Raw genomic sequence first — 16,353 nt, forward strand, 5'->3', positions numbered from 1 at the left:
CTTTTGTTTTGGTTGTTGTTTTTCATTTCTTCCTCGTGTAGTGTTTTGCTCAAGATGCTTTGCAATGCTGGTTTTCTGGCTGCGAATTCTTTTAACTTTTGTTTATTATGAAAGATTTTTATTTCGTTGTCGAACCTGAAGCTTAATTTTGCTGGATACAAAATTCTTGGTTGGCACCCATTATCTTTCAGTGTTTGAAATACATTGTTCCAGGATCTTCTTGTTTTCAGTATCTGTGATTAAGAATCAGCTGTTAATCTAATTGGTTTACCCCTGGATGTAATCTGCCTCCTTTATCTTGTAGTTTTTAATATTCTGTCTTTGTTCTGTATATTGGATATCTTCATAACAATGTGTCTTGGAGTTGGTCTACTGTGGTTTTATATGCTCAGTATCCTGTATGCATCTAGGATTTGGATATCCGTTTCCTTTTTCATGTCTGGAAAGTTTTCTAAGATTTTTTCATTCAACAGATTGCTCATTCCTTTGGTTTGGACCTCTATACCTTCCTCTATCCTGATGACTCTTAAGTTTATTTTTATTTATTTATTTATTCATTTAACTTTTTAGTTTTCGGCAGACACAACATCTTTGTTGGTATGTGGTGCTGAGTATCGAACCCGGGCCGCACGCATGCCAGACGGGCCCACTACCGCTTGAGCCACATCCCCAGCCCTTAAGTTTATTTTTTTATGTTATCCCATATCTCTTGGATGTTTTGTTCGTGGTTTCTTACCAGCCTTTCTGAGTTGGCTAGACTCTTTTCGAGATGATGTATTTTGTCTTCATTGTCTGACTTTCCTACTTCTACTTGATCTACTCTACTAATGATACTCTCATTTGAGTTTTTAATTTGGTTTGTAGTTTCCTTCATTTCTAGGATTATTGTTTGACTTTTTTTATAATCTCTATCTCCTGGTAGAGTTGATAATTTGCTTCTTGAATCTGTTTATGTAATTCGTTTTCAATGTGTTCTTTCATTGTTTGCATTTGCTGTCTAATGACCTCTTTAAGATTCCATTCCATCTGAGTAACATATTCCTTGAGTTCTTTATCTGACCATTTTTCTGATGCCTCTACATTCTCCTGTAGATTTAGGCTGTCTTGCATTGTTTGCACTCCTTTTCTTCCTTGTTTTTTCATGATACTCATGTTATTTCCGGCTCTGTTTGACTGCTCAGTTACTGTTTACTCCCATATATTTATTTTGGTTTTGTATATATCTCCAGGGTCTCTCCTTTGCGATGGGAGACTGTGTCTAGAGTTCTTGAGTTTTTTTGTATTTTAAAGCAGATTCATTCATTTCATAAAATGCGTATGGATTCTAATGGCATATAGCGATCTGCGGTTTGGTCTTGGGACTTTATGTTTAGGTTGGGTGATGTGATGATATAGGGGTTGGTATATCTTGGCAACCTTGGAAGATTTCTCTACTGAAGGGGGATATTAACAGGAGAATAGTCTGGAGTATTTGGGGGTAGTTAGGGACTTGGGAGCACTATAAATCGCCAAGGAACATTTACCTATATATATTTAGTAAATTACACATAAACGGAGTTGTAATGCTTGGGAGGAAAGGTATGAGAAGGGTAAGGAAGAAGTCACTAAAGAGAATCAGACAAAGGAGAAAATAGGTAGAATATAAGAAAAGGGGAAAAAGGAAATTGAAAAGAAAAAAAAAGGATAAATGCATTCTTAAAGTTCGATTAACTTCTCTTCCAGTAGGTGGAGCTGTGCCCACCGGCCAAGCTTCTCCTCTCAATACCAGGAAATGATCCCTGTGAGGCGGCTTTTCCTCCCCCACTGGGCGGCTCTCCAATCCTGGTCGCCCAGGGCCTTTCCTGGTCTCCAGCCACCTCTCCGCTTCTCCTGCTAGCCAGGCCCCATTTACCCGTGTCATTCTCCATAGAACTAGCTATACACCAGGCCTGCTGCTTCCTGGGTGCCCTATTTTCTTGAACGACTGGGCACTCTCTCTGTTTGCTATTCATGGGGCTGGGTACCATCAGCTTATTTTGCCTGCTTCCCTCTGGTAGCCACACCTCGGGGAGGTGGTGAAAGTGACCTCGGTTGTCAGCGTTGGTGGGAGCGGTAGCCGGGGTTCAGGCGCCCTGCCTGACTCCCTCGGGTCCGACAATCACGTTCACGGAGAGCTGGGGAGGGTCCCTTGAGATTTCCCCGCTGTGTGGAGAGGCGGGGCCGAGGGTCACACACTTTCAGTCACCTGCGGTGGAGCTATCCCATCCCCTGATCTCTGGTGACGTCAGTTCTCTGCCATGGTGGACCAGGTATTAAGGAGGTAGGGTTTTGAGAGAGACTGGGGTCAGGAAGGAGCCAGGCTTGATAGCGCCAGAGTTCAGAGCATAGATGAAAGAGAAGGGGCAGGGCATAGGTTTCGGATGGGTAGGGGTTCTGTAGGCAGTCCGGGAGGAATGAGGGGATGGCCATACATGACTTCGAAAGTGAAAGATTAGAAGGCTTTTTTGGCAGGGGCCTAATGCGCAATAAAGCCAAGGGGAGCACCTTTACCCAGTCCAGGCTTAATTCCATGGTGAGCTTGGTGAGGGGCTCTTTTAGGGACCAATTGGTCCTTTCAACCTTTCTGGAACCCTGGGGGCGGTAAGGGCAATGGAAGTGCCAAGGGAGTGATAGCGTGTGAGCCAGTCCCTGAGTTATCTGTGAGGTGAATTCTGGGCCATTGTCTGATTGGATAGAAGTGGGCATCCCAAAACAGGGGATTATGTGAGTAAGCAATAGATCAACTACCATAGAGGCCCATTTATTGGAAGTGGGAAAGACTTCAACTCATCCTGAAAAAGTATCTACCAATACAAGAAGATATTTTATGTTTTTTACTCGGGTCATATTGGTGAAATCAATCTGCCAGTCTGCAGCTGGGGTATGACCGCGGGCCTGATGAGAAGGGAAAGGTTTAGGTTTTAATGGAGTATTGGTATTGGTTCTCTGGCAGATCTGACAAGTGGAAGTGATCTGTTGTAGGAGGGTCTTATTGCGTGGGAAAGGGTGAAAAAGGAGTGAAGGAATGTAGTAAGACTCTGTGGACTAGAATGGAATAGAGAGTGAAGAAACTGGAAGAGTTGCTGGGGATCTTTGGGCCAATCCCTGGTGGTAACGAGTAGCGGAGAGGAGGTAAAGCTCTGTATGGCGGCTGATCGAGCCACTTGATTGGCCTTGGAATTCCCCATAGTAGTAAGGGAGGAGTCAGTTTGGTGGGCCTTGCAATGGATTATTCCCAGTTGGGAAGGCAGCCTGGAGGCTCGTAGTAGGCCAGATATAAGTGTGGAATTAATGACTGCCGTCCCTCTGGTGGTCAATAGCTCCTTTTCTTCCAAAAGGCTGCGTGGGAGATTGATATATAGGGAGAGGGTTTTTCCCTCTGCTAGCTTGCATGCCCTTGTGGCAGCTATGAGTTCAGCTTGGTGTTAGGAAATGGTGGGTAGGGCAGGGTAAAATTGTCATGGGCCGTGCTAGGGCTCTGAGGCATGGGGGTCAGCCCTTGACAGTGGGGTCGAGCTGTTTGGATAGGTAGGACACTGGTGCAAATGTGGGACCATATTCCTAACCCAGAACACCCAGATTTTGACCCTGTTTTTCATGTACATGGAGGGTGAAGGATCGGGAGAGGTCAGGGAGATGCAGGGTGGGTGCCCAGAGGAGGGCCTTTTTAAAAGGCTTCCCTACCGCTGAGTAGGGGTTCATCTTGGGGGCCCTTGGCCAGATTCCAGGCCCTGAAGTACCCAGCCAAACCCAAGAAGGAGAGTCATCTTTGGTCTTTGGTGTAGGTATAGACACAATAAGCTGTTTTCTGTTAACTATAATGGCCTTTTTCCCTTGAGAGATAGAGAACCCTAGATACATGCTATTTGGGCCTTTTGTGGAGAGGCCAATATCCCTTTAAGGCCAAGAAATTAAGTAGGAAAACTCTGTCGTCTATTGAGCTCCCTTTGGACGGCTAGAAGGATTTGTTTGCGACAGGTGCAGAGAGCAGCAAGAAGAAAGCCTGGAAGATATCCCTTAGAATGGAGGGATCCAGGGACCCAAAAAGGGGCCATCTGCTTTGGTTGTCTAAGGGATAGTGGGCCAGGCCTGGGTGCTATATTTGATCCAAGAGGCATTGTAGGGGAGAGTTGACCGGTAGAGAGGACACATTACCCATGTAAGGAGGAGGGAAGAGGACACAGAGAAGGAGGAAACTGATTTATTGGCAAAAGGGGCATTTCCACTAGAGCCAAAAAATCAGGAGTGCCTAAGTGGCAGGTTCGAGCTGCAGAGATTGGTTGTCACCGAATCCTGACAGTGGAAGCTCTCATCCTGGACATAGCTGGAGCCATCGGAGACCTTGGCCAAGGCTTTTCGGGACCCCTCCTGGAGAGGCCGGATACTCCCAGGGCCGGAAAGAGGGGAGAGGAAGGGGAGGGTAAGTGTCTCTCTAACAGCTGAGTAGTTGACCAGCAGAGAGGACACATTACCCATGAAAGGAGGAAACTGATCATGTAAGCCAGCAGGGCTCTGATTAGTGGGTAAGGATCATGTGAGCCAGCAGGGCTCTGATTGGTGGATAAGGATCATGTGAGCCAGCAGGGCTCTGATTGGTGGGTAAGGATCATGTGAGCTAGCAGGGCTCACCATTGGACAGCTCTTCTTGGGGGATGGGGAAGTTAGTCTTTGGAGCCAGGGCGATTCCCAACAGATCTGTTAACTGAGAGGTCTGCTAATTGACTAACTAGTGGGTTGCTGAGGCTTTTTTTTTTTTTTTTTTTTTTAGTACTGGGGATTGAACTCAGGGGCACTCAACAACTGAGCCACATCTCCAGCCCTATTTTGTATTTTATTTAGAGACAGAGTCTCACTGAGTTGCTTAGTTGCTGAGGCTTGCTTTGAACTCAAGATTCTCCTATTTCAGCCTCCTGAGTCGCTGGGATTACAGGCATGCGCCACCGTGCCTGGCTTGGTGGGTTGTATATATGGTTTGGATATGCTAGACAAAAGGATGATTCATATCATATCTCTTACAGAACAGAAGGGTATGTCATGAGCCTTCATCGAGCTACTTGGAATGACATGCAGTTTGAAACTAATGAATTGTTTATTTCTGGAAATTTCCATTTAATATTTTCAGACTGTGGGTAACTATGGGTTGAACAAACTGTGGAAAGTAAAACTGTAGATAGGAGGCAGTTACTGTAGTCCATTCTGTTCTAATTATGTTACAAAGAAATATTGATTGGGCCTCATTAAATTGACTGCCAGATCCTTCAATGGGACACTGCCTGTAGTTAAAAAGTTGCCATGATTTTCTAGCAAAAGAACTTGGCTTTGAGTGATTCAACAGAGTAGAGGCAAACAAGTATGATGGTGTGGTGTTGAGCACAGACTTTGGAGAAAGAGAGGCTTGGGCTCAAATCCTGGCTCAGCCACTCACTGGTCATTTGACCAAGTTAGACCAGTTGACAATCTTGGTGTAACTCAACCTTCTGTAAAATGGGAATGACACTTGTCTCAGGGTCATGAGAATGAAATGACAGAATATAATGTGTTAAGTAAGTGTTCTATACACAGCAGCTGTTATTAACTATTTTTATTTGTTTCAGGATTTTAGTGGAGTTTCTGATGACTTTTAGCCTAGTGTTCTTTATACAGATTGCAGAACCTACTATGACAGGAGTTATAGGACAGGGTTAAGTTATAGACCAGGTAAATGAGAATTGTTTAGTTAATCTCGTCACCCTTTGGGATCAATTTAGAGGACTGCTGGGATCTCTTCCCCATACTGCTTGTTGATTACAGAAGTGGGAACTGTCTAAAAGTGCTAAGCTGTTCCAGTGCCTTCCATGGCAGAAGAGTTGGTCTTCCTGTTCTTGTCCATGGACAGGTTACGGCTAAAGGGTTTGTGTAAGAGAAGCTTCAGGGAAGGCCAGGGGACATATTCTCTTCCTTTACTCATCACTCCCCTTCTTCCATAATTTCACATTTAAAATCTGTTCTCATTTCCTTGCACTCTTCTTTCCTTCCAGTCTTTCGTTTCAAGAATGACTAGCTTTTACAAACAATCTGTTCATAAAATGAATTAAAGCAAATTCAAATATAAAAACATAAGCTTTTAGAATAAAATTTATATACTATCCTATCATCCTATCAAGAGAAACCCATTAACATTTTTCAAGTCTTTTTTATACATTTAAAAGTAGGTGCCAGTTGTACTGTATGTTCAAGTACCTTTTATATATATTTTAGTTGTAGATAGACACAATATCTTTATTTTATTTATTTATTTTTATGTGGTATTGAGGATCGAATCCAGTGCCTTCACGCATGCGAGGCAAGTGCTCTATTACTGAGCCACAACCTCAGTCCCCAAGCACCTTTTTAATCTAATAAAAACTGAACTGGTTAGATGATTATGGATCAGAAAGGGATAGGAAGGGAGAAGGGACACTTTTTTTTGGCAGGAGTGCCAGAGAGAAACTGTGAACTCTTTCTATCTGTGAGACTGGAGAGTGGCCCATAATTTTAATCTCCCCTCTCAGAATCTGGAAGAATTGAAGTCAAAACCCTTGCTTGCTTTCTGCCATTTCTCTTATTTGATTTGTCCTCCTGAGGTCAAAAAAAGGACTTTTATGGGTTTTATGCAGTTGAAATTAATATCCCATTACATTGCTGGTATAGAGTTGCTGATTTTTGTGGAATGTGAAGGCTGAGTTGTTTCTAACCGTTCTGCTAACCATATATACTACTTAGTGCTTTTCCCACTGCTTCAGGTTCCTCAACTCATCCACTCACACAGCTCATGAGGAAAGCTTGCGTATGGTGCTGGAAATAACCTGTTGTCTACTATAGTACCAGGGTCAGATGATGTGTCCTAACATGAGGCCAATCTTTCTCTTTTCCCCACAGATTTTGAAGCCAGCTTCATAAGGCTATTGGACAAAATAACTAATGGTTCTCGAATTGAAATAAACCAAACAGGTGAGCTCCTTTTTTGTCCATTCCTGAAAGGACCTATGTATATTACCTAAACATTCCTCTGTTTCTCACTCTTTTTAAAAATATTTTTATTAGTTGTTGATGGATCTTTATTTTTTTAATTTATTTATATGTGATGCTGAGGATCGAATCCAGTGAGTGCCTCACACATGCTAAGCAAGTGCCCTACCACTAAGCCACAACCCCAGCCCTCTCTCTTTTTAATGGTATAAATACTATATTGTGTTTAAAACTTTACTAATCACTTTGTGTCTTCATTAGGTTAGAATGTTTAGAGGCTCTCTTTTGGATTTAACAAGACGAATCTGTGAGTGAAGATTGTAATAAAAACATCATTCTAGATCATTAAAATAGTTCAAATAGACCCAGTTTCCTGTGTTTGATAAAAATTTCCAGAGGTGTATGTGAAATCTGTCAACTTAAGGGGCATACACTTGATTTAAGGAAGGTAGAGAACTGAGAGTTTCAAATGAGCAAGCAAGCATGTTTTATACCTAACATTTACATAAATCTTTTCAAAGTCCATTTACATATATCATTATATTATTCTTAAAGTAAACTCTGAGTAGTTGTACGTGTTGAAATCTATTTTAAAATTTTGTCTTTTAAAATAAGTTTATACAAATATGTGCAAAAAAAAAAGTAAAATCCCTTTTACCACTTTCCTCTTTCAGTCCCTACTCCTGGGGTAGCCACAGTCACCACACTTGCTTACATGAGCACTTATGTAACCCAGACCATCAACAGGGTCATGTTCTTCACAGTTCTGCGCTAGTATTTTTTTTTTTTTTTTCACTTGCACAGATGTCTCATAGAGCTTTCCTTACTGGCACATGCAGGTCCACCTCCATATTTCTGTGGGCACTAGTATTGTATTCCATTGTATGGATGGGTGATAATTTATTTAATGCTCTCTACTGATAAATACTTAGGTTGTTTCTAGCTTTTTTCCCCCTTCTTCTTTTTTTCTATTAGAATCTTTATCTGCTTTGTGTAACGAGTCATGGCAAATATCCTTTGACTGGCTTTGTGAATTCTATACACATATTCCACAAAGGAATTGCTGACTTTTCATATGTTGGCTTTCTTTTTTAAAAAATTTTATTAATTTTGAAACAGAGTTTTCCTGTGTTGCCCAGGCTGGACTTGAACTTCTGGGCTCAGGTGATCTTCACTTCAGCCTCCTGAATAGCTGGGACTATAGGTGTTGGCCACCATGCCCAGTTACCACCATGTTGACTCTCTAAAGAAAGACAAGCTTGGATTCATACATGGCCTTGTACCATGTGAGTTATGTTGATCTGTAGCTGCATTTACCCATACCTGGCAGAGAACAAGGTTCAGACCTGAAATGTTTAGATGCTCTTTGCCAGCTGTAATTCCTTCAGTCTTCTTACCTTGTTTACTTTGAAATTGCTGGAGATTTTTTTCAGCAATGAAAAAATTATTGGAGATTCAGAAGGCAGATAATTTTATTCTCTATTCATGTCCATAGTGTAGTTTGGAAAGACATTTATTTATGTGACCCTGTTCATTCCCCCCTTTAGAATAAAAGCCATCATCCTTATCTCGTCAGTTTCTCATTTGGTTAATTTCTGGCATAAGTAGGTGGAATTGAAGGATTTTGTGGTTATATACTCTTTCTCTGGCTTCTTGATCTTAACACTGTTGAGGATAAATGACCTAGAATCATACCCTTTGAGAAGTGTTGGTCACTTTGATGAGAATATAATCATGATTGTGATTATTTAGATTTTTGTGTTTTATTTTATAAACTCTCAAGAGCTATTTTCCTTTATTTATTTTTGATAAATTGTGCCAGAAGACATTGCAAAAGATTTTGAGCAGTAGAAGTGCTTAGTTTACCCTACTGTCCCAAATCATCTAGGGTGTTTTACAATGTTTTTCCTCTGATATAACATTTAGTAAGAAAATTTGGGGATGTTATAAATATATGTGAAAAAATGAGTAAAGAAAATGAAGAAGAGTGTTCACCAAGAGCCATACCATAATTTTAGATAGTTCTATTTATTAGTATTAATTTAAAATTGCTGCCACTCTTGGCATTGAGTGACACAAAGTACTTGCTTTTCTAGGCATCTTTTTTTGGTTTATGAACTGTATGAGAAATCTCACTTCAAGGGGCCTAGAGGATACTAGAGGATAAGGCTATTGTTCATTAACCTACAGTCAGCACAGTCTGAGAGTGTTCATCTAAGAGGCTAGGGTGCCTATGAAGAGCCCTCTTCTGTGCCCTGCCATGACTTTGGAAACTCAGATGGCTTAGAGAAGGGTTTAATTTATTACTATTTATTAAATTACACTCACAGTTTATTATTGTTACAGAGGCTTGTCAGTAGTGACTCAGCTTTTGGAGTGAAGTGCAGACTCTCAGGAATGGCATTTTGAACTCCCTTGGATGCCCTTGCCATGTTTTCCCCTTGGGACTTACTGCATTCGTTGTCTTGTGACACTGGTTTTGTTCCTGCTGCATCTGGCTGTTTTTTTTCCCTCTGGTTTAAGGAACAACCTTATATTATCAACCTGGCCTCCTATATGGTGGATCCTTGGAACATGACTGTAGTGTCCTTCGTGGCATTGGCTATTATCTGGAGGGTCTTCTCTGCCTGGCACCATTTATGAAGCACCCATTAAAAATAGTACTGCGAGGAGTGACCAATGACCAAGTTGACCCTTCGGTGAGTATCGAGGTCAAACCATGGTGTGATTTTTCTTTTGTTTCTCATTATTACTCAATTACTAAGAAAAAAGTTTCTCATAAGCACGCTTTTATTTTTGAGTGGGTTTTTTTGTTGTTGTTGTTGTTATTGTTGTTGTTGTTATTTATCTGAGATTTAGTGGTTAATTTACTCCAGGAGGCAGATGAACCAAAACTTGTGATCATCACATTCAGGATGATTACTAACATTCATCAAGGTGCCTTTCATTGTTATGTCTAGGAATCTTCAAAACAGATGCTTGATGTCTCATAGTGTTTGACATGAAATATGCTTCTGTTGGCTGAAGTGTATGAGAGTGGAGTTTTGTAAGGTCATCTGAGAGCTGAGGCTAGAGGGCAGCAGATCAAAGTTTTAGGCAGAAAATATCTCTTGGCATTGCCTCAGCAGAGTCTTGACTTATCCAGTCTTCAACCATAAAATCAGGAACTTTCTTTATCTGCAAAATTTGCAGATTTAGAAAAAAGCATAAGGGCAGGGAAGGAATGTGTGATAGTTTGTGGATACCAGTAAACTTCTTACTAAACTCTCCAGTTTTTCTGCATTTGTGGAGAGAACAGTTGATATACAATTGAAACCTTCATTTTGATCAGTACAGTTCTCTTAATGCCAGTGTGCTCAGAGGGAAAAGTTGCTGCTTTTGGATACTTAACTGTCCAGAGAAGGTGTTAAAGCTGATGACCAAGAGGCCTGACTTGTCTTCACTGTTACAGACATAGACCGCAGCCTTGAATGAGCAGTTTCTAAGGCCAACTCTGAAGTGTGTGCAACATTCCTAACTGGAAAAGACCAGTTAGTGGTGTATTGAGCTCCAAATTGGAGGCTGGTATCCACCAGAATACCTTCCAGCATCTGGGTTAATGTGTTCTTAGGCAATGGAAGACTTATTTCTCAATCCTTGGGAATTCAGCTGTGTAAACTCTTTTTCTAGCATGCTAAATACAGTGTACAGTGCAAGATCTGAAATTCTTACCTGTAAATGAATGTTATATAAACTGATAAGAATTTTAATTTAAGTGATTGCTTTTCAAGAAGCATTTTGAGAAGATTTTCAAGAAGAAAATCTGCATTTTTAAGAAGATGCTAGGAAATGGGCCCTTTGTTAAAAGTGTGAGAGGAGGCATCTATATTTTGAGATGTAAGGAGGCAAAGTGTGTCAAATTATGGGGAAAGTTTCTAAAGTATACTTGGGACTTTAATGCTGTGTATCCCAATTTTGTACTCCTTTTCTATAATTACTATTTTTAAAAGCTGTTCTCAGTGTAGTTGATAACTTCCACAGAAATGGTACTTAATTCTTTTATGCAGCATATTAAAAACAAATCTATTTTCATATATGACAAGACTATCTCCTTTTGACAGCAGCATGACTAAATGATGGTGGTTGATATACTTGGCTTAGCCCAGGTTAAAATAAATACTCCTAATCCTAGGTAAGGAGTAACTTCTTTAGCCTGTCTCCATTTACTCATGTCATGCAAGTATGAATACCATGAGTGACTCTGCTGTCACGGAGCTCTCATTCTCATGGGGTAGACACCTGTGCGCATGGCTAGGGAGATGAAAAGACTGAATCCCCTTGGTCCCTGATAGAGGTACAAGCAAAGTGCTGATCGTCAGTACCTTAGTCCATTTTGCATTGCTGTAACATAATACCTAGACTGAATAATTTATAAAGAACAGAGGTTTATTTCTTACATTTCTGTAGGCTGGGAAGTCCAAGAACATGGTGCTGGCTTCTGGTGAGGGCCTTTGTCTTGTATCATAAAATGGTGTAGGCATCAGATGGCAACACAGAGAAATTGGGCTAAATGTATCCTTTTCTCACAAGCCCACTTCTGTGATAATATCCTTAGTCCATTTGCGAAAGTGATGTCCTCATGAGTTAATCAACTTTTTTTCTTTCTTTTTTTAAAAATTGGTCTCAGGCATTTTATTATAGCAATAGAAAACAGGAAGACAGAATTGCGTATCTTTAGGTCTTCCATGGTCCTACCTCTTAACGCGTTAAATATGCCTTTTTGGAGGATAATCCTGGATGTTGAGTGAACAGTGAATTGGAGAAGTGATAGACTAGCTTGGGCTTTATAAAGCTGGAAGTAGAAAATAAGGAGAAGGGCATGATGGCAAGAGTGACTTAATGACTTGACAACTACTTGGAGATGGACTGAGAGGAATGGCCAAAAGTGACTTCATAATTTTTTTTGTCCTGATTGACTTTAAGGATAATGTTTAGATAGTGTTTGACACAGTAAGGGAAAATTGTGGTAGGATAATGGATGAAATGTTTGATTTTGTTACTGTACTCTGAGCTTTTGGCAGCATAACTACATGGGGATGTCCATATGGCAGTTAGAAACTACTGTCTGGAAATTCAAAGCAGGTCCTCAGGATCTTACCTACTGAGATAAGTCTGGTCAATGAGATTGACCAGCTATGGTTGAACACTAGTAGCATTTTAGCTGAATTGGTCCTAGCTGTCTTTGCTTTGGCCTATATAATGTGATGATGGCAGTGGTGTGTGTGTGTTGGCGGAGGGGAGTAAGAGAGAGAGAAAGAGAGAGAATGAATTTGTTGTTCATGTCAAAATCCCAGCTTTTGCATGAGTAGGGCAATGCAAGAGCAGTGGAAGGCTGTTCCTACATGATGGCCATCAGTTAGAGCTATGTGGCAGCTGCCCTCTAGTAAGACATGAGCTTTCCAGCTGGACACAATTCTCAGTTGACCTCCTTATTCATTTCAATTTCCTTTCTAGACTTTGTGAGTCATAGAGTTTTTTTTTTGTTTGTTTGTTTGTTTATTGTTTTTTGCCCTGTGGAGCAAGGAACTGAGAATAGAAGAGTGAGGGGAAGTGAGTGTTTAAGATATGAGAGAGAAAAAAGTAGCTGGAAATAGAAAAGAAATTTGGAGAAACCAAGCAGCAGTCAAATTGTAAGTAGCTGGGAATGATCCAGAGTTACTGTTTGCAGGAGTCAGGTTAAGATTGAGCAGTGAGGTTTGGTAGTGAGAAGTGTTGTTGACCTCTGAGAAAGGTACCCTGAGTTACCATTTTTTAGGTCAGACCCTTGCCTTTTCTCTCTGACCATAGAGGGACAGCTCAGTTTCCCTGAAGCAGAGCTCGCAGGCCTTATTCTGCTTTAGCTAGAACATGCAGAGCTGGAGAAGATAATGTGTTCAGGCTAGCTTCTTATTTCATACAGAAGAAACTAAGGCTTCAGAGATTTAGGGAAGTATCCCAGATTTCACAGCTAGTAAGAGGCAGATTGAGGCTTAAGCCCTCTTTAGCTTTCCAACCCTTGTGTCACAATACCAAGTGTGTCTGGTGGAGAGTGATTAGGAGACAGGACAGTACTTGAAATTACACTTTTGCTTCTGGCTGACTTTGGAAATAAGTTTATTTGACTTTGTCCTTTGTGACTTAGGGTATAAGTAGAATGAGCCAGAAAGGATGCTCTACTTTCTTACCTTTTTTCCCCAGGAGAGGTGGTGGCTGCCTAGTTTCAGAGTAACCTGTATCCTAGCACTTACCAAGTCTTTAAGATTTGGCTTCGTCCTTTCCCCAGCCACCCTTAATTCTATCCTAGACAGACTCTTCCGGGTTCTGGCAATCCCATATGAGTATATAGTCATGTGCCACATAATAGTGTTTCCATCAATGACAGATTATGTGTATACCAGTGGACCCATAAGATGTCACCTATTGACATCGTAGCTGTCAGAATGTTGCATCTAGCTGAGTGTGGTGGTGCATACCTGTAAGCCTAGAGGCTCAGACAGAGGCAGAAAGATCACAAGTTCAAAGCCAGCCTCAGCAACTTAGTGAGACTCTAAGCAGTTTAGGGAGACTCTGTCTGTAAATGGAATGCAAAAAAGGACTGTGGATATGGCTTAGTGGTTAAGTGCCCCTGGGATCAATCCCTGATAAAAAAACAAAAACAAAATACCCCACAACTGTCCTTATGTCATAGTGCAAAGCTTCTGTCACATGTGATGCTAGTATATACAGTTATGTACAGGACATAATACTTTTTTCTGGGGATTGGGGATTGAACCCAAGGGACAGGTTATCACTGAATTAGATTCCTAACCCTTTTAATTTTTTATTTTGAGACACTGTTCTACTGAGTTCCTGAGGTCTCACTAAATTGCCTAGACTGCCTAGATCCTCCTTCCTCAGCCTGGGATTACAGATGTAAACCACTGTACCCATCCAGTTCGTAGTACTTGATAAAAATAAATGTTATTGGTATATGTATTTATTATAGTTTTCTTGTTATTTTAGAGTTTATTCCTTCTACTTATGAAAAAGCTAATTGTAAAACAACCCCACAAAGGCCCCTTCAGAAGGGAATTCCAGAAGAAGGCATTGTTCTCAGAGGAGATGACAACCCCATGCATGTTATTGCTCCTGAAAACCTTCCTGTGGGACAAGATTTGGAGGTAGAAGATAGCGATATTGATGATCTTGATCCTGCATAGACCTAAGCTCTGTGTTTGTGCCCTAGGGTTTTTTATTTTTTTTCTTTTTCTTGTACCAGGGATTGAACCCAGGGGTGCTTAACTACTGAGCCACATCCCCAGCCCTATTTTGTATTTCATTTTGAGACAACATCTTGCTAAGCTACTCAGGGACTCATCAAGTTGCTGAGGCTGTCTTTGAACTAGTGATCCCTCCTGCCTCAGCCTGCTGAGCTGCTGGGATTACAGGTGTGCGCCACTGCACCCAGACTGTGTTTTAGTTTTGAACAAAAAAGTTTAAACAAAAAATAAAAATGACAAATTTAAAAATCAACCATACCGTATAGCCTACGAGTGTACTTGTCTGCACCATCTAGATTTATATATGCACACTTAGCTGGAGGGGTGGTGTGCATCTGTAATCCAAGCCACTTGGAGGCTGAAATGGGAGGATTGAGCAACTGGGCAACTTAGCAACACCCCCATCTCAAAAAAAAAAAAGTTGGTAAGAACACTCTGTGATGTTTGCACAGGGACAAAATCACCTAATGACGTGTTTCTCAGAAAATATCCCTATTGTTAAGTGATGCATGACTGAATTGCGTTTTTGGGTATGTTTAGCTTTAATATTTAATTAAAATAAGCTAATCTTTAATAGGTTTTCCTCGTCACTGCCCCTGCCACACCTGATCCATTCTGAACACGTTCCCAGGCTTTACAGGTTATTTCTACTTCTGGTTAATTTTCTAATACCCAGATATTTAGTTAGAGCATATCTTCTGCTATAAAGCCTCCTTGGAGATCATTCTGTCAAATCAGCCTGTGAAAATTGTTAGCAGCTTGGAGACGAACCAGCATAAAGTTCTTATCTAGAGACAAGAAATTGAGATGGTTGTGATTTTTCTCATTTGTGGCTATGCAGCTAATTAGAGGCAGAGCCAAGACCAGGATGAGGGCTTTCTCCTATATCCTCTGTTTGTGCTACCTTCCCTCGCTGTCCCCTGATAGGGTCAGTCAGGATCAAGGAGGAATACCTGTTTCCATTAGAGGTTCTCCCTACCCCCTGTGGTGCTGGGGCTTGGACCCAGGGCCTCCTGCATGTGAGGCAAGCACTCTTATCAACTGAGCTATATCCCCAGTCCCTGATTCCATTAGGAACTAGTAGGGAATGATTCTCTTTCCCATCATGTTAGTAGTCTTTTTTGTTGCTGTAACCAAAATACCCTATAAGAACAACTCAGAAGAGGAAAAGTTTATTTTGGCACATTATTTTCAGAGGTTCAGTTCATGTTTGGCCAACTCTGTTGCTCTTGGCCTGAGGTGAAGCAGGACTTCATGGTAGAAGGGTGTGAGGGAAGAAAGTTAATCAGCTTATGGTGGCTAGGAAGCAGAGGGTGTGCAAGGAACCAGGGACAAAATATAAAATCTCTACTGTATGCTCCCAGTGACCTATTTCCTCTAGTCATGACCCACTTGCCTATAGTTACTGCTCAGTATTTTTAATTTATCAAATGGATCAGTCCACTGATTAGGATACAGCTCTCATCATCTAATCATTTCACCTCTGAATATCAACACAGGAACTTTTGGGGGATACCTCATAGCCAAGATATATTGCGCATGTTACAATTGAGCAACATTTGCTGATTTTTAGATATACATAATTTGGATGCTATCCTGATATCCTATGAGAAATCCACAAATTGATAAGGAAGACCTCAGAGCTCTGAATAGGGAAGAGATAAGAATAACACTTGGCAAAAGTCTTGCCGTTAACTGTGAATGGTTTTATAATTGTAATTTGGGGTCTGTGTTGCCTCATGGGTTTTTTTTTTTGGGGGGGGGGTTTAAGGGAATTTTTAATATACAACAAGTAATTCCAAAAGTATGAGTACATATGGACAAAGCTTAGTAATTTAGGATTCACTTTTGTAAAAGCATGACAAATATTAAATGTTATATTTGCATTTTGAACACTGCAACATAAATATAAAACACAAAACATCCAAAGTTAACACTGATATACCACACCCAACTTGGATTTAGATACTGAGCATTTTATATTTCATAGAAAGAAATTTTCAGTTTTGTCAATGCTTATAGTATATACTATTATTCCTACCAAAATCTTCATGAAATTTAAAAGGTTGGT

General features: G+C 40.8%; 1 protein-coding gene across 4 annotated transcripts in view; it reads left to right on the top strand.

Moving 5' to 3' along the window:
- The window catches only part of Rcl1 (RNA terminal phosphate cyclase like 1), a 70,464-nt gene that overhangs the window by 21,770 nt on the left and 32,341 nt on the right, over positions 1–16,353 (top strand). For 2 of the 4 annotated variants that reach the window (XM_078047604.1, XM_005324060.4), the window contains exons 2-3: positions 6,916–6,987; positions 9,529–9,704. In XM_078047604.1, coding sequence (XP_077903730.1) covers positions 6,916–6,987; positions 9,529–9,704 — 248 coding nt within the window. Of the gene's footprint in view, positions 1–6,915; positions 6,988–8,266; positions 8,292–9,528; positions 9,705–16,353 lie in introns of those variants that run through there. The other 2 variants (XM_040285724.2, XM_040285726.2) reach the window with 2 other exon arrangements.

Source organism: Ictidomys tridecemlineatus, chromosome 4 (assembly GCF_052094955.1).
Source record: "Ictidomys tridecemlineatus isolate mIctTri1 chromosome 4, mIctTri1.hap1, whole genome shotgun sequence".
NCBI lineage: Eukaryota > Metazoa > Chordata > Mammalia > Rodentia > Sciuridae > Ictidomys > Ictidomys tridecemlineatus.